The 23,281-nt window shown below is 39.0% G+C and overlaps 1 protein-coding gene across 2 annotated transcripts; it reads right to left on the reverse strand.

Annotated features, from left to right (window-relative positions):
- Positions 1-265: 265 nt before the first annotated feature.
- LGMN (legumain) lies at positions 266-22,989 on the reverse strand. 2 transcript variants are annotated; one of them, XM_005417849.2, is made up of 14 exons: positions 22,917-22,989; positions 20,578-20,755; positions 12,870-12,967; positions 11,966-12,047; positions 11,363-11,448; positions 8,693-8,768; positions 8,147-8,209; positions 7,203-7,269; positions 5,489-5,607; positions 4,714-4,803; positions 3,840-4,037; positions 3,074-3,244; positions 1,825-1,892; positions 299-1,033 (listed from the first exon to the last, which is right to left on the reverse strand). In XM_005417849.2, exons 2-14 carry the CDS (start codon positions 20,713-20,715, stop codon positions 994-996), a joined length of 1,296 nt encoding a protein of 431 aa, XP_005417906.1. In that variant the 5' UTR covers positions 20,716-20,755; positions 22,917-22,989; the 3' UTR covers positions 299-993. The 2 variants fall into 2 exon arrangements, with proteins under 2 accessions (XP_030922185.1, XP_005417906.1); XM_031066325.1 differs by lacking the exon at positions 22,917-22,989 and having other exon boundaries at positions 266-1,033.
- Between the last annotated feature and the right edge of the window lie 292 nt (positions 22,990-23,281).

The raw sequence follows: 23,281 nt of genomic DNA on the forward strand, positions 1-23,281 counted from the left end.
GCCATACTTGTCCTTTACTGAGTCACCTCTAAGGAGTGGAACCTTCAAGTGTGATCTGGGGCTTTACATGCTTTGTTGTTGCATGTTGTTTTAGGCTGGAGTTCTGGGGTTTGTTTCGGGTTTTGTTGGTTTGCTTGTGCAGGTGTTTTTGAGAGTACATGTCTTATGAAAGTCTTAGAGGGACAGATTAACTTTGTAATGCATGTCATGGAATTAATTAGCTCTCCTTCATTTTCAAGACACAACATGTCCAACACTATTGCACTGTGGGTGGATGAAACTGTCAACTTTATTTTTATTCACAGGCAATTCCTGTACTCCATTACTTCCCACAGGTTTGTGAGTATACACAATTAATTACAGATACTGGTGCTAAATTTACAGCATTAGATATTTCTGTTTTTCTTTGGGAAACAGTGCTTTCTACTCACAAAGATTTTTACTGTTCAACATTTAACTGTGCTGTCCACATCAAACAGCTCCCATATGCAACTAATTTCTTTAAATTGTTAAGGAGTTAAAGAACAAGCTTTGGTTTCTTCACTCTTCAACCAATCTGCAAATTAGTCACTGTAATGGCATTCATTAACTTTTTTTAAAAAGTTAAGAGTTAGCAAGAGTATTTAAAAAAACCCTCCAGAATTGATGACTCAATGTTTAGATTTAGGATGGATTTAGCAATCTCATAGGTGGCCTGTAGTGTTCATCCAGAGATTCCTAAGAGCATTATACTTTGAAAAAAATTATCCATCTTGAAAGCTCCAGGTGGTCTGCCAAAATCCTCTCTCAAAGCAGCAGGCTGTCAGCGGGTGGGGATGCAGGGGAGAGCACTGGCAAGTGCTGCACTGCTCATGGTCTGGGACCTCAGCTCCCAGCACAGTTCCAGTACAGTGTCTGACTCTCTCCAGGTTGCATGCACATAAAGTCTGGATTATGACAGCTATGAAAAGTTATCACTTGTAGTAAGGGTTACATTCAGGACTGTTGTTTCCATCAATACCCAAGGCACACCCGATTCATGGCCAGGCATATTCTGCAACAGAGAACAATAATTATGAATAACTTTTCAGGTACTTTGCTCTCAAACTATTTCCCAAACTGACTGCAGTGGGCTGCCACCAGGAGTGGGGGCAGCAGTTCTTCACCTCCTGAGTTGCATGTACACACTCTCTGAACTACCAGTCCATCCTCACATTCCCTACCCTTCTGCTTTCTTCTCTCCCTTTTACTTCTCTTGCATGACTCATAAGCTGGGATCCCAACCTCTACCACAAATTCCAAAGACAGAATTCCAACACCATGCTGCCCTTGGCTCTACTGCACCACAACAGGGGTCAGCCTGGACCATTACTTCCCTGCTTTCCTACCCCACACATAGCACCATATTCTCTTTCATCACCAGAACGCAGCAGTGCTGTGGTGTTTTGAGCCAGCAGCTGAGGGGGTGGCACAGAAAACACAGCAGTTCCCTGCCTGGCTTGAGTGTCAGCTGATGCAGGAGTTACAGGGCAACGCCCTTGCACCAGTCATGCTGCTTTGTTTGATGTTGTGTGGTGCAGTGGGATCCTCTGACAGGCTGTCATTTCCCCTGAGGCTCAGTAAGGAAATGAAAGGGTTATGGGGACATGGATCATTATGAGTGGGAGGGAACAAATAATGATGTTTGTCAAAACAAACATTTCTAAATTTAGAGTGGTTTATGGACAAAATGAGAACAGGAGCAGAACAAGTGAGAAGCTTTTAGGATTAAGCTTTATCAGCCTATTGGCTTTTGTTCTTCTAGCCACAGTTTAAAATACAGGGCATATCTGGGAACATCATTACCTGTCAATGGGGTATCCTCCTTCACAAAGGTTGACCAAGGCATACAGCTGTCTCAGTGCATACTCATACTGAAATAAACCAACAGTGTTAATCATTTCAGTGATCAAAAGCAGGTATTGTTTATCCAGACTAAATGGTGGAAATAATTTAGAGCTGCTATAATATCCAAGGTGTTCAACTGATGATCTAGTACTGGGCTAAATGGATCTTTTTTCTGCACACTTTGCTCTTTGAACTTCAGGCATTTCAGCCATTTAACTTCTTTGAACTTGGGAAATTCAGCTGTGCTGAACATTGACCTCATACACAAGACCATCTAATCCATTGCATTCTTAAAATCCCACAGAACAAAAACAAAACATCCACTAAAGAGGTTATCTAGCCTGCCATCAGGACTTTCTTATTCTTACCTAAAGTCTAATAACACGACTTGAATCCTCAACTGGGATCCTAGGAAGAGCAAACAGTAATAAAGCCCCTAAACTAAAAAGTGGTTCTCAAGAATTCAGCAAGATGATGGAAATAGAGGCGAGGCTACTTCAAGGAATTATGAATAACACTTATCATAATACAGAAATCTGAATGCATCAATGTCACCCTGGTTTTTTAAGATTTTCTAAGCCTTCTGATGTTGACATTCTTGTAGTGAACTTTATCACACACTTTCTGTAAATAACCCATTGTTCTGTCTTCCTTTATAGAGGAGGAGAAAGTTGATGGACTGTTGGCTTGTCCAGTGTGATTGGAGAGGTGTCACTGTCACTCTCCAATCCGTTGTCACTTTTGGAAAACTATAAATGTTGGAGCCAGAAAATAAACTGCCCTTTTCTTCCTTCACCTTGAGAACGGTGGTGTGCTTGTGTTCTTTTGTGTCCTATAGTGACACACCAAGATCATAAATTCATAGTGGTGATGGTTGTGTTTCTGTTTAGTCAGCAGAGATGTTTCAAGCAGAAATACAACACGACTTTTTTAACATTGGGATTTCTGGGGAGGGAACTGATGGAAACAACAGCACAACTAGTAAAAATTACATATTATTTTTGGGGTTTTTTTAGTAAACTTCTTGCTCATCTAAAGGTGTAGCAAAAATTGTTTCCAAAAGCAATTACTTACCCTTCCTCCAAATCTAATCTGTATGACTGCCCCAAGGTAGCTTTTTTAATAAAAGCTGATTTTTGCAGGTGTGCCTATGCCTGTGCTAGTTTTTGTGGCCTGTTTATCAGGCTATATCCAATGAGTGACTTACCACAGGTAAGTGCCAGTTGAAGCAATGAGCTTTGAAGTGGTTCACTGCTGACTGGTAACAGTCATAATTGCTGATGGTCAGTCTGTCTGACAGAATCTGCTTGGTCTGTTCTGTTGATCCTGTTACTACGGTGACTATCTTCTGCATGGATTCTTGGATGAATTCTTTCACCTATATAAAACAAAAAGAACTTAAAACATGCTTTTTCTAAATCTAATTTAAAGACTTTGAATGAAATTTCTCTTTCTTTAATCCTCCTTTAACTTTTAGGCTCTTTAGGGAACCACATTTTGCCATTTATTTTTAGCATAGTCTCTTGCACTTGCCTCTTCACGCTCAAATGAAAACTGACAGAAAGTCAAGATTCCTGGAACCCAAAATTACTTACTGTCCTTCCACTGTTTACCATCAACACCAATACTGACTTCCATTCTGCAGGAGCTATTTGATTTGGGATGTTTCAGTTCTACTGAGACATGAGTTTCTCTAACACCAAAGATTAAGTCTTCCCCACAAGAATCCCTATGGATGCAGATGAGGAATTTCCTGTCAATAAAAGCTGTGAGATTAACTTCAGCATTTGCTTACCTTTTGGCTAGATAATTACTACTGAATGTGCCTTGTGGAACAGATCACTGAATTTTAAAGGAAGAATAAACCATCAGTCTGAAGACAAAATTTTTTGACTTTCAGGAATTTACCTTCTGCCATTTCTTAGGATAGAAGTTAAAGTGGTCTGATGAGCAATTATTTTTTCTTTTCTTACCTCCAGGTATGCTTTCATCTCTGCAGCAATCTTCTTAGCCTCAGAAATGTCATTGGTAGCCATCAGCTTTCGTTTCATGATTGCAAAGGGCACATCAGGACTAGGTGTCAGGTCATAGTTTTCCACAGGTGGCAGAGAAATGGGCATAGCTTTCTTCCCCATGCCCTGGAACTGCATCACCTTCATGAAGGAGATGCTCTGAAGGATAAAATGTAAGCAGATGGAAACTGTCAATCACCCTCAATAAGTAGTTTTGTCTTTGTCTGCCATGCAAACCTAAATCTCTAAATTTGTTTTATTAGAGAAAATAAAGTAACAGGGTTGTAGGTGTATGTGTCTGTGTGTATGCATATGTTGTGTTTTTAATACAATGAGGTAAAGGCTGCCAAAAATCAGAGAACTTTAATTTCCAAAACTCACTGGGGGGAAGAAGGCTACCAGGTTATGTAACTGCACATTTTTTTAAGAAGTATTTAATCTGTTGCATAATGGAACTATTGTAAATGCTGTATCACCTCTTAGCTCTTCCCATTTGAGGGATCATTGTATTTTTTAACATTTCACTAATACTCATAATATGCTGGGAAGTGGTAAATACCTTCCTTTACTGAAGTGTCAAATCACTGGTAGAGCTTGGAGGACAACTTGTACTCTGATTTCTTGGATTAAAGCATATGCAAAGCTGATTTCCTTTAGCATTGGGATCATCACCTCTTAAATGCTGAGGTCTTCTAAGAGAAATAGCTCATGACTAAAAATTACTAAATCAACCCTGCCAGTTTACAGCTGGTTTTTGTTTGGAGTAAGGCATGAAAGTATAGAGTAAGAAAGGTTTGAAGATACTTTTGAGCAGGAAGCCCTGTCAAATACATACTCTGTTTCCATACTGCATCACATGGCTGGTGTTGGTGCGTTTCTTCACCAGCTGAAACTGCTTGTGGAGTGTTTCTTTTCTTAGATCCTCCTGCATAAAGAAAGTTCCATGAGGTCTAAAATAGTTAAACTTGGCTATTCTAAAAATGCAAGGGAAGCTGCAAAGGCTCTTAGCTGCCAGTGAGTAGAAGGATGTATAGGACAAGAGCTACACAACCTCTGAAAGACATTGAAGTAAAAACTGAAAAGAAGATTTGACAGCGTATTCTCATATTTCTTTTAGTAATCTCATTCCCCAGCAAATGGGCAAGAAGAGAGTAACTAGCATACATGTCCCAGGTTTGTTTAATTAACACCATTCTCCATTATACTAACAAGTGGGTTAGCCACAGTTGCATATTTAAGCAGGCCTGAAGCAGACATACAACTTACTGAACTGCCCAATTCATTTAACATGTTTGGAAATGTGGTCTCAGATTAGCAAATAAAGATTGTGTCAATTTGGAACTAGAAGTTAGATATTTTCTATCTTATAAATAACAAAAGGAAATAATATTTCTGAAAGTTGGTATTGGAAGTAAATTCAGTGGCCCAAACAAATAAAGATTATATATATGGTTCTGAGTAGTAGATAAATACTTTTACCAACTTAATTTGTTGATTTTGCTCCCACACAAAGCCAAGTGTTTTCACAAATCTTGTAAAAGAGCTATGTTTAAAAATCCTACTGATCTTTTTCATACATGAAATGAAGAAAATTTGTTTAAATAACTTACCATATCTGAATCTTCCATCCAATTCACACTGTACCAGTCCCCAAGATAAGTCTGTCTTTCATCATCATAGTAGCATGCATAAGATGACTCCTTGGGATTAGCAGCTGTTGTTGCATAAACTGTAATACAAATAGTAAGGGGTTTTTATCTTCTTTTTTTTTAATCTCCCCTTGCCCCTCCATGATTTAATACTTAGCTGCACACAATATATTTGTCTAAGTATTTTGCCTTTCAATCATTTACTTCTAAAGAGCAGGAAGGAAAGAAGTATGTTAATCATTCTGTTCAGTCACCCTCAGTGCTGTTCTAAGCACACTCTGTGCTTCTTCTTTGCTGCCAAATGTGGTCTGGGGTGTTTAAAAAAAACTGCCTGAAGGAAAAATCTACTATTCAAGAACTGCCTGAGAGCATTGTGCACTAACAACTATCTATACATTCATTTTCTTTACTACAATAATGAAATCTTTTCTGCAAACTTGAAGTGAATCCCCTAAAAATCATCTTTACTTCCACATAATGCCACCTTTTAAGTAATATACTTTGTTGGATAATGCTCTACACTGAGACAAAAGTACATCTGTCCCGAGCACAGTGTTCCCAGTAAGTCGTCTCTAAGACAACAGAAATACTGTAAACACATACTGACAGGTCTCAAGACAAAAGCAATTTTGGCTTTTTGCCAAAGTTAGTACATAGCATAGTTGTGTAACTGAAGGAAAATCCATATTTTAAAGAGAAAGTGTTCCACATTATTTTATACAGCTATTGTGTTATTTCCACTCAGAATGTACCTAAAGCTCAAAAGTAAAAAAAATCTTGAATCTTATCTGTGCAGTAAAATGCTCCTCTTAGCACCCTTCAAAATGCTTACTAAGTAACCAGTTAAACTTCTTACCTTATCAGTGAGAGCTGCCAAAGACAACTTTGTACTCTAATACATAACCTGTCAATTTTCTGCCTTTTTAAGTTCTGTGGCAGAGCTGGTTGTAAAACCAGAGTCCTCAGACTGGAAACTTCTGACAGAATAAACTATAAAAAATACTGACTATTTGTCTGGGGCAATCATCAACATGAAACTTCCTGTAAGAAAGAAAAGCTGTTTGTAAGAAGTCTTGGTGGGTGTCAGGCAGCACACCCAGGATGCCATGGACAGGCACATGGCTGGTCTCCTCTGCAATGACATCTTCAAAACCACAGGAGCAAGCACTTCTCTCCCTGATATGGAACAGCTGTTTCAAAAGGTTGTGATTCCTCACCCCAATCAAGGCTGAGCTTCCAGCCCTGCAGCAGAGAGCCTGGAAACCCTGAAAAATCTGAGTTCCACATCCTGGGTTGTTGTGCAAATGTGCAGCAAATCCACCTGGCAGTGATGTCTCACAACTGCTACTCGATGAAACTGAGAGCAGGAACTTCACACCTGTTAGCAGTGCTGAGGCTGAGAAATGTCTGTATAACCAGGGCAACCACCTGGTTCCTGAAAAGAAATACTTTTTCAACTTCTCATTTTCGAGAAACTGAAAGCCTTTTCAGTCTTTTGTAAGACTCTTCTAAAAGGAACTTCCTGTAAATGGAAAGTATTACTTTCTTGTGCTCCCCCACTAAAATTCCACATAAACATGCCTTGAACCTATTCTTGTCACAGTCAGTACTTGTCTGTGACAAGGTCTGGGACAAATTGTGATACTTAAGTCCAGTAAGTTAACTGACTGCTCACCATTGATATTATCAGCCAAATGATTCATCATAGATCCAGACTCACAAGCTTCAATGTAGAACACCATCTACAAAATACAAAAATAAATCAGAGACCTTAAGAAATTCCATGAGGAAATGGAGAAATTTTGTTTGGTGCTTTTTAGGTGTAGCTAGTTGGTCCTTACTGCTATTCCAGAAACAAAAGCTATGCATAATGCTACAAAACAAAAGCTAATTTTTTATTTTCAGGAATTAAACTCCTTTGAAAGGGGAAAGAGCAGTAATGAAAAGGTGTTATTCATCTCTACAGAATCCACAGGGATCTACTGGCTGTTGTACAAAGCACAGATCAAACACACAGTCACTCTATAGGCACAGCAATGTGCTACTATTGATTGTAGTGTCTCTGGGACTGATGCCAGCTGTGTGTTCCTAAACACAGCCAGCCATAGCAGACATTGCCACCAAGAACTACATAAAAAAAGCACCAGTAAAATGTTCAAAACAGTAACTTTTCTGCTATTAGCACATGTAATGAAATAAATTCACAGAATTTTCTGACAAGAGGTACAGTCTTTTAAAGTAAATAAGGAACTGTAAGAAAAAACATGAGGTATATACAAACTTCCTGTAAAAACAGTAAAGTCTGAAGTGAACAAAGCACAGGAAGAAAGAGTTAGGTATAAATTATGGGGTGCAGCAGTTACAGATGTTGCTTTTCTAGCCAGAATATGCAGCATTAGCAAACAGCAGTTACACTACGTATGAACATTGGCTGCAGAAACAAGCAAACCATTTATGGAAAATTTGGGGCAGATCAATCCTTTTAACTGCAAAATCCTAATGCAAATTTAACTGCATGTAACAGATTCTTCCTACTTTGAGCCAACTCTCAAAATAGAAACACCTCTCTTCCATGCCAGCTGCTCTTTTAATTTCAGAATTTCAGGTATGCTTGTTTACCTTCCGGTATTTCTTGTGATGATACATGTACCAAATAGTCTTATTCAAGTCTTTCACATGAAGCTGTAAAATAAGAAGGCTTATATTAAAACCACTTATGTTCAACAGACACACAATTCACTTAAGAATAAATTTTCCCTATATTTATATAAATTTTCCCACTATTTTCCCAATAAATTTATCCAGTCCTTTGCCCTTCTGAAGTATAACATTCTAGCATTTACCACTCTGGAAAAGATGAGTAATGGTCCCAGAAGATATGTATAGTGCACCAGAAAGCTAAGTCACACCTGTGTGAAACAGCCTGACTATGGAATGACATAACTTAAGTTTCAGATGTTACAGATTCTGTAACTTAAGTTTCAGAATGTTACAGATTCTAACCGGAAAAAATCCAAAATACAGTGATCAGAAGAATAATGCTATTTTTCGGCCTCTCCCCTCAATATAGCAGTGCACTAAACATTCCCATATTTTACATTTATTTGTTATTATTTTAGTATGTCACTTAAATGATGGGGTTTGTGTTATTCCCAAAATGCTCACATCATCATCAGGAAAAGCCAGAAGTCCTGGAGCTCCATGGTCAGTGAAATAAACAAACACATGATCCTTGGGACCACTGTAATGAAAAAATTGAAAGAAAGTCTTTTTAACTACTCCAACCTAATCTTCAATACAACAACAATCATCTGCTTCTCAGTGCCAAGACATGTCAACATCTGAAAATAATAGAGCTGAAGCACCTCCTCCTCTTGGTAATTTTTTTTTCTCCCAAGCATATTAGTTTGGATCCATATTAGAAGAGATGCCCACAAAAGGAACAAAAACAAATATATAGGCTAGTCCCTCAAACATGGAGAATATGGCAATCACAGTTCACATTCCAAACTGTAAACTGATTGAGACAGGGGCTGTTATGTTTGGTAGGGTGGAAACACAATTGGTTTTTAATGGCTATGTGAAGAATTGGTAATACTGTAGGCATTTGTAGAAGTCTGGTAAAAAAGGAATGCTTTTATAACTAACTTATACCAAGGTACCATTAACAGAAGGATAAATAATAAAAACCTCTTTGCTAAGACCCTTAGGTATGCGTAAGGACTACTGTGGCCATCATCAGCCACACAGATCAGCAAGCAGTGTCAGCCTCCAGCTCCATGAGGAACTGATGCATGTACACAGGCAGCCATGAGGCCAGACTGGCATTTGCACCCGTGGCTCTGCAGTCACTTGAGCACTGAGCACTCACAGGCTTTGACACCCTCACATCTGTGAACAGCCTGATTTCACTCTAAATCAAACAGATCATGTTTGGGTGACAGAAAGGTCTTGCCCTAACAGCCAGATCTGCAAAGGAATTTTCCTTTTAAACTGGATTCAGGGGCAATTAAATATAAAGTGTGTAAAAAGATCAGGAGTGTCCAGGCCCTCCTCTGTTCCTCTGCACCAGATTCCAGAAACCTTTACTTGCTTTTGCTCTTTCCTCACAGCAAACAGGTACAACTGCAGCAGCTCAAGGGAACATTGTCCAGCCTTCTGTTTGGCCAGTAACCTACTGGTTAGGGGGACCACCTGCAAGTCCATCTGGAAGCCTCCCAGGGAAAGGATAATTGAGCTCTTGTCCCACCCAATGGCAAAAGTCAGGCCACTTGAAAATTCAAACAGAGCCTGATAAAGAAGGGTTGGCATTACTTTTTTGCTTCCTCCTCTTGATCCTAAACGCAAAAAATTTGACCAAGGTGGAATGTAAACAAATTAAGACTTTTTTTTGTGGGTTCAAGTTGTCTTCCTGAGTACATTAAGAGACTTTGGCCCTCTGCGTAGCTACTCCCTTATTTGAACAGGAACATCGAGCTTTCACAGGTGAGGTGTGTTCAGATGGACATTTTTTTAAAACAAAAATTGCTTCATAGTCACCCTTTGACTCATTCCAGATACTAGAATTGCACAGTCTGGTAATGTGCAGTAATTTATTAACATTTTGCCTATATGTGTTGCATATATCATTTTCAACCTCAGCATTTAAGGATGAAGTTCAAACAATTCAGAGCAGTAACTTATTTGACTATTGTCCGGCTCCTTCTTTTTTATTGCTCTCCTCAGTGCCAGGGTGGGATTCTTCTGTTCTGTTTCACTGCTATGCCTTCAAAATCAACTGTCAGGTGAAGATAGACTTCACAGTTTTTCTTTAACAAGGTTAGTCCTTCTAAATGCTTGAATTTAAATTCTTAAAGGTTTTATGGCCATTCTTGTACATAGAAAAATATATAATATAGCTCTTAACCAACAGTCAGAAATATAGTACAACTTAGTAAGGCAGCATCATACTTTCACATCTCAAACTCTGTAGAAGCAAGATGAATAACTGACATTAGATATCCTTCCAAGAAGATTTCTTATTAGGCCCTGAAATGTATTAACTACATTCTTGAATCATCTAAATTATATAAGCCTTTATAAACTACCATTAATTATAAATCTTACATTCCACTTAGCCAATCTACAATTTATTATTCTTCATATATTAAAATATTGCAAAACTTAGAATAATGTGTGTAGCTTAGTTTACAAATAATTTAAGCATAATACATCACTTACAAGTTTAATTGCTTATATTACTTTTTCAGTCATAAAGATTTTTTTCATTAATTATAAACCATAATTCCACTTCATTAGGAATGGAATTATGATTTATACTCAGCCTCAATAACTGTACATGTGCTACGAAGACAAAGGCTGGGATTAGGCATGCAATTCTTCCAGCTGATGAGCTGGTTAAGCTCTCTCTGTTCCTCTGCCACTCACTACTAAGTCTGGTCTGAGTTTGACCCAAGTCTACTGCTGATTAATAAAACTGTTCATGTACATTAAAACAAGCCTTGGAAAATCCTTTCCAAAAGTCTCCAAAGTTTAGCCACACTATCTTAAAATTGCCATTCTTGCAAAAGATAATAGTCTAAATAACAAATACCTTAATACAGTTAAAACTACCCTCTAGAACTTTTAAACCTTAATCAGTCAAGTATCAGCAGTTGCTTTGTTGTGATGCATAGTTTAAGAAATTAGAGCCACTGTATTTTTAATGTGAAGGACCTGAAATTGCCATCAATAATTTTGCTGGATTCTTAAGTTGCTCTAATTTATCCTTTTGTTGAAATCAGTGTCAATTTACAACTACACATACAAATATTTTCTAAATTAAACTTCTCTTACCTTTTCAATACTTTTCCTGATCCCACCCCCTTCACTGCTTCCCCATCTCCTCTGAGAACCGCAAGAAAATTTTTAGGAGTAACATCCTAAAGGTTTGAGAAGATTAAAGTTAGATCTGGTCATAAAAACAACAAAATCTTCATTTCGAAAGATGGTTTCTTAAAGTTAGAATCTATGCATGGATGACAAATTTAGCTGGCCATCCTTTTCAATACATCTTTATCTAATGACTCACTTGGCTGCTGAATCATGAAATCACGGAGTAACTGGATTACTGTACTGATTTAATGAAACAATTAGGTTTACACAGCTGTTTTTCAGATTGAGTTACAACATTTACAATCCAAGACCTTCCTTCCTTTTATTTCATGTGTCAGCATAGAAACAGTGTAAAGGTTCACTTTGAGGACGAATGCTTCACTTCAAAGAATCTATTGTCTATATTCATCTTAGGAACACCAAACTTCATGTCAAACCATGCAGGTGAATAAACTTGATGCTTTATATTATGTGCATTTTGGAGTGTAAGCTACAGGGTGAAAGAATTTATTCAGACATTGGATAATGCTGAACCTTCCCCAGGGAAAGGGGTTTTGTTCCTACCTCCTTTGTATAGTCTTTGGGCACTCCAGCATACACATCTGAGCCATTAGGTCTGTTGATGACAATGCCTTTGGTTGGATTTCTGAAAGGTAAATGGAACATAAATAGGAATAATTAGCCACATGCCATGCAATGACCTTAGAACAACAGGAGCCAGCTCGCCTGAGAGTACAGGAACTTGCACCATATGTCATAAGTGATTTCAGAATATAAAGGGCTTTGCACTTCAGTCAGTTACATATATTTGTCTCAGGTGTCCTTACCCTCAGAGTACATTCAAATATTCTATCTCAGATCATGTCAATTAATCTGAAGATGTAGGTGGATGACCTCTATCATTTCTCTCCTTGCAGTGTTGCCTTTATTCCCTTTAACACTTTGCTCCCAGTGCTGCTGTGCCTGTAATGTCAGCTGATTTTGGGGGAAGTTGTTTCAGAATTAGAGGCTGTATAAATCAGCTGTGTCGTACAGGAAGCAATGATATGCTCTAGACAGTCACCCAGAATGGGACCTGTACCCATCTTCATTGAATGCTGGGAATTAATCTGATAACATCCTCCAAAAAAGCCCTGAAAGTTGCACACAGACCTCCCCTCCCTCACAAGTTTAGGTTATTTATCTGCTGCACACTGTTTTGCCTGGGAGTTAAGATCCCTTACTCTCATAACAAAGCTCTGCAGTCCTCAGTGCCACAGCTGATGCTTAGCTGTGTTCTAAGGCTTAGGAAGCTCATGAGCACATTCCAAAGGAGAATTATTGCGCTGATGGCTGACATCTCTATGCATATCACAGGTGGTTTTAAGGGCTTTTCTTTCAAAACTATTACAAACTCAAAACACACTGGTGACCATGGCATGTTTGTAGTAATCATATAGTTTGTGACCAGTGTACATTCATCACTTACTCCTCATTATCAGCAATGTCATCATACATCATGACAATGATCTGCTCATCTGGAATTCCATTTCGGTGTACAATCTGGTACGCATGGCACACATCTGCCTGAAATTAAGCAAATTTTCATTACTCGTTTTAACAGAAATTTTACCTTTCATACCAGATGCAAAATAACTTTTCAGACCTAAGAGCAGGCTATTGACCAAAACAAACTTCATTCCAATAAAAGAGACTGAGGGTCGCTAGAAAGCTGAAATGCACATGTTAAACCAGAGCTCATTGCTCTTCTTTAATTAGAAGCAGTTGCATTAATCATAGTAGAGACTATGATTAATATCTCTCCCTCATTACCTATTTTGATTTCTTATTTAAATAGAAACCAGAAGTTACTTCAGACTTGGTACAGATAACGAATTTAACATGAAGCTCTCAGCAATATTCTCCATTGTATGAGAAAATCAAAATAAAAACCTTCTGCAGTGACAGAGAAATCCAAAGTGTGCCAAGCAGACAAAAAGAGTTGGATTTCCACCAATTTTCCTTAGTTCTGCACCAAGCCTGCACAACTAGGGATTGAAGACTGTCCTTGACTTAAGCAAGTATTGTTTACCAATCTCATCTATGCAAAGATTTTATTAAATCTTGCTTTACTATGAGACGAGAATTTGGTTTAAGGAATATTTTCTTTTTAATTATATATTTTTTACTCTGCAGAACAACTAATTCAGGGCACATCAGATTTCAGTGGAAAACAGAATTGCAAAATTTCTATTCAGGCTCTTTTGCTGATTTGTACAGGATATGAATAAGCATATTTTCTTTACAGAACCATCTTCCCGTGACACAGAAACAACAACACTCATTAAAGTGATATTACAGTAAATGCAGAGCTCTATCAGAATGCTAACTTCTTAGTAACCCCAGCCCAAATGATTCTCTTCTTTAAAACTTACAGTCCTCGAGTGCCCTAATGGGGCATTAACAATCATTCCTAAACTTGAGAACTAGAACTCACCAAATGCTAGGAAAAGCTGTGCAGGATTAATGGAAGAGATCTCATCTAACAAACGCACACTCCAAATGCAGGCAGGAAGCAAGCTTTAAAGCTTACTTGTGTTGAACTAATCTAATTTGCTAATTTGGAAACCAAATTGATGTGGTTTAAGTAGACCAGTGTCTGTTTAGATTACTTAGGAGTACTAGTGATTTTCATTAGTTTAACCAAAAGGACACTAAAATACTGTAATTTTACAATCCTTGGTCTTCTAAGTGCAGATAAAAATGAAAAAGAGAAGATAATTGTACAAGATTCTGTGAAGGGTGAGGCACATTCAATGCTAATGAACTCTCCAACAATAAAATCTCTTTATGTGACTAACCCTAAATGTTAAACTGTTCTTACTAAAGCAGTTCCATTTCCTACTTCACAGGTCAGCAGTCTAGGTTCTCTTCCACCTATCCTAGACAATCTCCCAGTTAGTTTTCCATTTCCTTGTATGTTGTTATACCAGCTGCTGCCTCAACAAGTCAAAACATTGAGATTAAACAGTTAGGAAGGTATTGCATATAATATGAAAGAGAAGAGCACAGGTTTGACTGAGAAGATATTTGATTTTCACACGCAACTCAAGCAGAAGTAGAAGAAAACACTAATCAGGGCTCCTCTACACTGATTGATGAGTAGATCATAGATACCTTCTCACTCTCCAAAATACCACACACCTCTGTGACGCTGACAGGAACCTTCACAGGCTGGCAATAGGGAAATGCTTAGGCATGCAGTGATACAGTATCACCATATTCAATCAGCAAGTGTCTGTGCTCCCACAGACATGTGGCTGGCCAGTAGGGACTTTGGAGGTGTTTCAACTGATCCCAAGTACCCAAAATAAGCTAAACTTTGTAAATGCATATTATCAGGGGTTTTTTTGGTTTCCTCTCCTTCCTTCTGGTTCATTCACTGTTTGCTCAGTATGTCCTGCCTTAGCAAATAGTAGTCATTAGCAAAATCCATAAAGGAAGACAGACCCATGTAGTCAATTCCCTTCAATCTCAACTTATGCCTGTTTGGGGGCTGTCCCAGCCTTTTAAGGCTTTTGCTAAGGGAACTGCTGGTAGCATAATGACATCATCAGCAAAGCCCTGAGCAGCAAAAACATGCATTCCTTCTGAAACTCCATTGACTAAAGTAGGACAGTTATGAGTAAACAGTCAGGGTTTATTGCATAGAATTAGCTGAGCTAATTAGCCACCTTTGATATTGCTCATGATTGGTCCCTGTGTACACATAAAAAACCCATAAATCTCTACAAAACCAGAGTAAAAAAGTTTGCAGCTGGAGCAGGAAGGTGTATGTAGAGTATTTCCTGTTGATGCCTAACTGCCTCTCAAATACCGCTATTTGACCCTGCTTCTCTCTGAAATATTTCTGGCATATCTGCACCTATAAACCACTCTAGAAGAAACAGCTGTTCACTGGTTTCAGATCTCTTATTGGTCTTATTCTTCATGGTTTAACATGTGAAATGTGTGCTATGAACATTTACTGGATAAATTGTCACTAAATCATGTTTCTGTGACTATGATTTGAGGGGCTGCCCCAGATCAGCACAGGAAAAGCTGCAGCTGCCCCACACAGCACAGGAGCAGGTGCAGCTACACAGCTCCTGCTGCACACTGACCTTATGGGTAGCTCCACAATGGACACTGTTAAGGGCATGGTTTAGACCTTTCACCCCCTGATTAGTTTAAACCCTTCGCTACATCAGCAAATTCTGATGGAAGAGCTGCTTAAATAATTAACTCCTAGATTTTGAAAGCATGGGGATCAGAGAGTGAATTACCCTGTTTTCCTGGCACCCCAATTTTCCTCTGCCAAACAGCTGTTTACACATTTGAATGACACAGCTTTTAAACAAGCTGCCTGGGGGGATTTTTTGGAAAAATCAAGTTGTTTATGACACAAGCTCGCATAAATAGTTCCTAAAGGGAAAAGCTTGGACTTGTGTGAAATTGATTACTTCTTGTCTTATGACTGCTAGGTTCATGGCTGAAAGGAACTGGCAGCTTTACCTTAAAGCAGCACAATTCCCACTACAGCTGTGCTGAAATGTCATAGCCTAAACAAGAATGAACTCTAATATACAAACAAAGTACAAGAATATGTCTGAAATGCCAGCCATGTCTTACTCCTTTGCTTAAATATACATCAGTGAGTCTGCCCAAAGATACAACTCAATCAAGAATTTAGGAAAGGTTTCCTGAGAGTTCAGTTTAAATTTTGTAAGCACAGTGAGGAAATGTTAATTGAAGGCCAAGGCAGCCTTAGTGTCTGTTACCTACAAGAGAGGAGAATTTAAGACTGTCCTGGAATAAGATACTGCTCTGGCTGGTCTAGGACACTGAATAAATACAGTCTCTGACCCACAAAGCTCAGTAAGTGTAAGACTAAAAACAACTGAAAACAGACTCATGTATAGAAATTCATATTTTTTAGTTTTAATTTTAATTTTGCCAGACTTTTTCAGTCTCTTGTTTCACATCAGGCTTTTTCACAAACTATGTGGGTTTGAGCATCCAGGAAGCATGGGTCTGTCGCTTCTTCTGATCTGATGTGAAGCCAGCTTTAGATTTGAGTTAGCTGGTATGTTCATCACACAGAAGAGCCAGATTATTTCTTCTAATGAGAACTAGTTTGTTGAGTCATTCTCTAAATCTGTCAGAAGCATTTGGCACTGTATTCGCTCATGTATGCCACTAAGCTTTCCAGAGGTATTTTATCCAGGTCTTTGTGCAGCAAAGAGCTGAGCCACTTTCCCTAGGAACAGGGGGAGTACTCTTGAACAGCAGCCAGTCTCATAATAGAAAGCTGCTACAGAGAAACCAGAGTAACTGCTGAGGAGCAGAAAAGAGCACACTTACAGCCCTTCCACAGCCCAAGCAACTCTAGTCAAAACCACTAAAATTAGGACAAAAATGCCAAAGAACTGAGAAGTCACAAGCACAAAGCAATGTACAAGCTAGCCCTGCAATGACAGTAAGCCTATCACACTGGGCTCTATATGACACAAAACACTTAAATTTTATTTTAGGAACTGAATGAGATAAAGGTGAAAGACAAGTTTAGGTCATCCTGATTAGGAAGAAGTCCCAGTTCAGCCATCACAGTGGAAGCAACTGCCTGAATCTTGCTCATATTAAGCACAAATGGTGGTTTTTCTCCTTTTCTATCCTTGGTTTGTACTGATAGTGGATCCTGACCACTGACATCTAAATAACCAGTCTTTAGCAAAGTTTCGGGTTCCTTGAGGTTACAGGTGCAAACTCAGTGTTTCCTGGGTCTGCAAAGTCTTTACAAACTTTTTATTCCTGGGGTCTGTACAGCATTTCATATATGGAATGAGGTATTTTTGAATATTTAATCTGTTTCTTCTGCTTTTGTGGTTGCTCAGTCAGATGAACACATTATCACCAGACAATTACAATACAGTACATTTTGACCATGTTGAAGCAGGCAGCATGAAAACAACTGGAGCTCACAAAATAAAAATGTAATACAAACATGCAATATCATGTATTAACTGTACCCTGGACAGTGAACTGAGCAACTGAAACCCAGAGATGTGTCTGCTGAATTCTCAAATTGCAAAGGGACATTATGAGTGCTTAGTTGCATGAAGGGAATAGCACCAAGTCTGGTAATAAAAAAAAAAGCTACATTGAATAACTACTTACTGGAACACATCTACAAATCCACTTGTACACAGGCTAGGTCAGAGAAGTTCTGGGGAAGAAGGGTGATGGCAGGAGTGAGCTGAATTAGAGTACAATATATTTTCCTCTGCAGTTTCTCCCTTGGAAAGCAAACAAATTACACAAACGTGCAATTCTGGAGCACTGCTTTGATTTCTTATAGCACAGGTGTGATTCTACTGAACAATACCTCGTGTTCCTGCATGTGTTCACTATGTGTTCTGAAGCACAGAAGTGAAAGACCAAGTCCTATTCCTGGTTCCACTGTAAGTGACTTTGGAAAATAATTTAATTACTTAAAATGTTTTTGCTTCTATCTCTGGAAGGTAGGGAACCCTAGCACACAAAGACATGGTGATCAGTCTGCATATTTTCTGAAATCTGTTAGAACTCCTCTGATTTCTGTAGCATCTTTCCTCCTCTGAATAACTCTCCTAAAAGTCTATCATTCTGCTTGTTTTGCTGGGAACAAATTTCTCCAATTTTTTAATACCCAAGGCACCCTTGTCTGGATGACACTTCATGTCACACATGAGAGGATTTCCCATGACTAACTGCTGGATCTGTCTCACCACATGTCACTGCTACCATGCATGCTCACACCCACCAGGCCCTTAGATTGGCCAAAAAAGGCCACTAGGCAGAACAGCATTAGCATTAGCACTAGGCAGAACCTGCTGCTGTGCTGCAGCCTGTGGGAATTGAGCTTTCTCATAACAAGTTAAGATGCACAGTATCTTGCTCAGGACAGGCAAGTAAGAACCCAGCCTCATTCTGAAGGATCCTTCATACAGACTCTTTTACAATGCTGCTTTTTTAACTTTAATAGGATTATTATTGGTGTTCTAATTTTCTTCTTTCCAAATGTTAATACCTGAAGCAAGTGGCAGTTATTCCTAGTATTTAAGTTCAGAACAATCCAACATGGCAGATATTGTGCACTGCTAGTTGACATTATCTTCAAAATTAGGTATTTAGAGAAATCCTGTTCTCATTTTTCTAACATTAAAAAGAAATTACTTAGTAACTATCTGCAAAGCATGACCACACTCAAAAGTTAAGAGGCTTCTGTGAAACTAGCATGTTACAGAGATTCACTCACTGTTGGACACAAATATCTAAGTGTGGATCTTGTGTTCTTCATAACCCTATTTTACCTGGCAGATGCACTTGCCATTGCAGGCTCACTGACAGAGAGACTAAAAACTCTGCCCAGGCAACTGACAAAAGGAATTCTCATGAGCCACAGCTTCAAAATTGTAGTTTTATTCAAAGAATTAATGTTGTGGTAGTAACTCCTCCTAGAATGGAAGGGAGCCAGCTAGACTGGTTATACAGCAATAGCAACAAAAAGAGCACAACTCAGTAATTAAATTTAGACACTCCAAGACAGGCAGTAATCAAGTACAGCAGTAGTATTTTCATCATTGTTTCCCAATTTCAACTTTAAAATTCTTCTTCAAGATTTAATTTTAAATAGGAATAGTTTATATTAAGGCTGTAATATTCCAACTATAATTATCAGGTGATATCTACAGTGTAAGGAGCCAGGAAAGTCCCTAAAACCTGTTTGTCAGAGTGTTTAGCTAGCACTTGCCAGTGACAGGTTGTTCTTCAGATGCAACAAGATTGTCAGTCTGATTAATTTAGTTTTAAGCTCATCACTGTGCTGGAAGTTCCAAACTGATTGTGAGCCTGGAAGGAGAAGAAACATACACAAACCCCAGGGTGCCTAACACACAGAAGGCTCATTTGTTCCTCAATCAACCAAGAGGATGAAGCCTCTCTATATTTTACAGGCAGTTACATTAAAAATAGTACATACTTTAAAAGTTCCAGCATTCAGCAATTCAACCAGTACATTTCATACAATTCAGTTTTAAAAATGCTGATTTTGTACACTGGTATTTAACCAACAATACTATAATAAACTATTCTTCTAGCATTTAGAAATATATAAACGTACACACCAATCAGAATTAAATTGATCCTGTTCTCCAAGAAAGCCAAGCTGCAAATTTAGAGCAAAGATAGCATTTGCATAGATTAATCTGTTTAAGGGATTGTCCAGCAATTCCCCAAGGGGAAAGTGCTGCAGAAGTTTCCTGACTGCTAATTATAAATCTTGAACTTAATCAGAATTAAGTCACTTGGATTTAATCCTGTCCATAGTGACACCCACACTCAGCCCAGAGTTTCACAACACACTGGCTTTCCCAACAGTGTGAGGCTCAGGAGTTCCTGTTCCCTTTCCTCCTGTTTTTGCCACTCACTTAGTTCCCTGCACTCTGCTGCACCATATCTTTGTTGTGCCAACACAATTCTGAGGCCGTGCTGTTGAACACAGCAAACTGGTTCAGGTTAAAAAGAAGCCCCTTCCATATGTCCTCCACTCCTCAAACATAATAATGCGTTTGCAGCCTTGAGATTTTTTAACTAGGAAAAAAGGAAGCTTCTCAGAGCATAATGAAAAGAGAAACACACATGTGTCTCAAAACGAGGTTTACCTCTAGATATCCTCTGTACAACTGCAAGTTGGGGTTAGATCCTCTAGGCTAGTTAGTAATAGAGTATTTACCCTAAAAGGCACAGGTCTCCCAGGATGCAGAAGTGAGATTAGAGGAAGAATACTTCTCCTCTGGTAATGACAGCTTTTTCAAGAGGTTAGAGGCTGAAAAAAGTTGTATGCAGAAAAAAAACAAAACCACATAGTAAAAAGGAGTAGTGGAAGGGAATTCTTGGGGTGGTAACAAAAATAACTAAGAGCAGGTTCTGAGCAAATCTTGCTGCTGTTTGCTTTGAAAACTTCACACACCTGGGAGTCTAGAAGTAGAAGCACTTGCTCAAATGACAGAAGGTCTAAACTAGTCTAGATGACAGGCAGCTATCACCTTCCTGCCAGTCTGGGAGCTGGCATTTTCTGGAGCATGGACAGCATCAGCATGTGGAACAGGGGTCCTTACCTGGTGACGATAGTTGTACCAGCCACTGGAACCTGCAACAATCACCACCCAGTGCTTGCCTCCATCTTCAGGCTCTTCCATGGGGAATGTGCTGATGCCCAGAGCACAGCCCAGCAGCAAAACTGCTTTCAGTATCATCTCTCTTCTTTATTTACTCCACAAATGGGAGAAAATTCTCCTAATGAAGAATTTTGAGACAAGTAAATGAGAGGACATCAGCCAATAAAAAAATGCAAAACAAATATCAGCAATATCCCAACTAGAAGCTTTTCTTGATTGTGAGGGTTTTCTGTTTGTTTTACAGACATTTAACCCACAGTACAATTTCGGGTCATATCTTCCTTTAGCACCAAGCTGCTATTAGTTACAACAGTTTTTTGTCAGCTTTCAAATCTGACTGAAAGCAATTCTGAATAAGACAACCAAGTTGTTCAGCTCCCTCCAGTTGTTTCACTCTATACTAGCTGGCAATGAATAAGTCTCAAATAAAAGCAAGCCTCACTATCAATTACTTCACAGATAAAACTCTTTCAGATTAAAACTATTCTCTTGGTCTCTGCTTATGTGATTCCCTGGTTTCCACTCACTGGCAATTAGCCCATTATTACTGAGTCAAATCCCAGGTGATGTAGGACACTAAAGACATGGAAAAGTGGTGGGGAGTTGGAAGGTCAGAGTGTCACAAAAGCTCTCTGTGCCCACAATACCAAAGAGGGTGGGAAGAGGCCATTCCACTGTTCTGCACAAGATGCAGCCCTAACTGCTGGGGCTGGGGGGAAGTGCAGGCTGTGAGAGCCTCACGCTATTTGTGCAACCTTTTATGCTAGTGGAGAGCAAATGTGAACCAGTACCACATGAAAGAGCAGCATTTTTGCCCCCTTTCCTCAATGGTTACGTGTTTGCACATGGTGCATGGTGAGAAAAATACATCTGAGCCTGTGAATGACAAATTTAGAAAAGCAGAGCACAGGGGAGTTTTGAGCCCATGCAGAAATGGCTCTTTCTACTTTCTTGAGAGGACTAGAAGTAGGGTCCTTGCTAGTGAATGTCCTGAGCACCCTGATTGTCTGGTAAAGCATTTACTCTACAAGCAAACTATCTGGCCATATCCAATCACAGGTTTAAAGTCTGCTTTTTGAACTGGGGTTGGGGGAGGGCAGGCAGGTTCCATTTACTGGTCACAGTCTCAGGTCTGCTGCATCTGATGTGAAACTCTAAAAGCAAACTCCCCTGAAGAACTGCATGCTCCTGGCACATGCATAATGATTACACACTTCCCCATGCACTGGGAGATGGGATTTTACACCTGCCTACTCACAAAGACAAGATCCTGGAAGTAAATAATTGCTGCTAGGTATGGAAGAGGTGTTGTAGTAAGAGGCAGAGTAGTCTACTTTAACATGGCTTTCTCTGGAATAAAAGCTGGAAACCCCCAAGCCATTCAACAGTCACAAGGCAAAATGTCAAAACTACCATTAAACCAAGTAAACAGTGTCTAAGTCAGCCTCAGTACCCCAGTCAAAACCACCCATCTGCAGCCACTCAAATGAGGCTGGAATAGAGAAGCAGCCAGATCCTCTCCAGAGCAGCTGTGTTCAGAGAAGACTACTAACCTAACACACAGCATGGGTTCACTGGTCACTAAGATTTATCTTGCAGGCAGTAGTATGAAAAAAACATATATCCATATATTATACTATATATACATATTTAAAATATGGGGGTTTTTATCCTTTTTAGTGGAGCTAGCACAACGTAAGGAAGTCTTGATAGTCTAAACAGAACCAAGCATTAACTGTTACGAAACTGCTTCTTCCAAAAACTTGTCTTTCACAGGCAGTGACAGGAGTGGCTTCTTCGTAACACTTGGAGCAAGAATAATACACAGTACCTTAACAATTTAGGGTTTGTTGACTTATTAGCTTCTTCAGCACACAAGCAGATATGAAGGAATAAGCAGATTTTTTATTAGATGGTTATACTCTCCCATGTTGAGCTGGAATTGGAGAGATTTGTCATTGTTGCCAAAGAATGTGGCTTTGTATGGCAACTCTGCCTGATCTATCTTGTCACTTCTTCAGATGATAAGACAAATAACATACTGTGCTGAAGATGCAGTGTGTGTACAACATCTGTAAATTCTGGCTATTCTGTTGCCTACAGCCTGGCTAAGATTCAAACCAACCTGTACAGAACTTTTGTAAGGTGCCACAGGCCAATGAGCCTATTCATTTCCAGTATTCAATTCAGTATATCTAACTCCTAAAATATTAGGCAAGAAAATAAAATCAGTATTGTTTAGACAATCTGCTTATAAATCTTAACTGAGTTTGACTTACTGGAATATTGAGCTGAATTTCCTGCACACAGATCTCTCAGAGTTCAGTGTCCATCTGATAACATTTCTCCAACTATAACATGAATTATGTTTACATTAAAAAAAAAAAAGAAAAAAACCCAAGAAAGTTAATGGTCCAGATAAGTGCTGGAGATCCTTTCACATGATGCTTAGCTCTTTGAGATAGCATTCATCAGAATCCAGGGCATATCAACAGAAACTGCGCTGGTGCCAGCTGTTCACCAGGCCATAGAACAGGATGGCTCATTTCAAGGGAGGTCCTGGCACACAGACATCCATCACATGGAAACACTCCCTGCCACTATCAGTTACTGATATACCAGGCAAATGGAAACAGTTTGATGG

This window comes from Geospiza fortis, unplaced genomic scaffold (genome assembly GCF_000277835.1).
Source record: "Geospiza fortis unplaced genomic scaffold, GeoFor_1.0 scaffold23, whole genome shotgun sequence".
Classification (NCBI taxonomy): domain Eukaryota; kingdom Metazoa; phylum Chordata; class Aves; order Passeriformes; family Thraupidae; genus Geospiza; species Geospiza fortis.

Coding starts and splice junctions, on each gene's coding strand:
- LGMN (XM_031066325.1), bottom strand. CDS start 20,715: ATGATACTGAAAGCAGTTTTGCTGCTGGGCTGTGCTCTGGGCATCAGC. Junction 12,968..20,577: donor GGTACAACTATCGTCACCAG/GTAAGGACCCCT, acceptor GCTTAATTTCAG/GCAGATGTGTGCCATGCGTA. Junction 8,210..8,692: donor TGGCTTTTCCTGATGATGAT/GTGAGCATTTTG, acceptor CTTATTTTACAG/CTTCATGTGAAAGACTTGAA.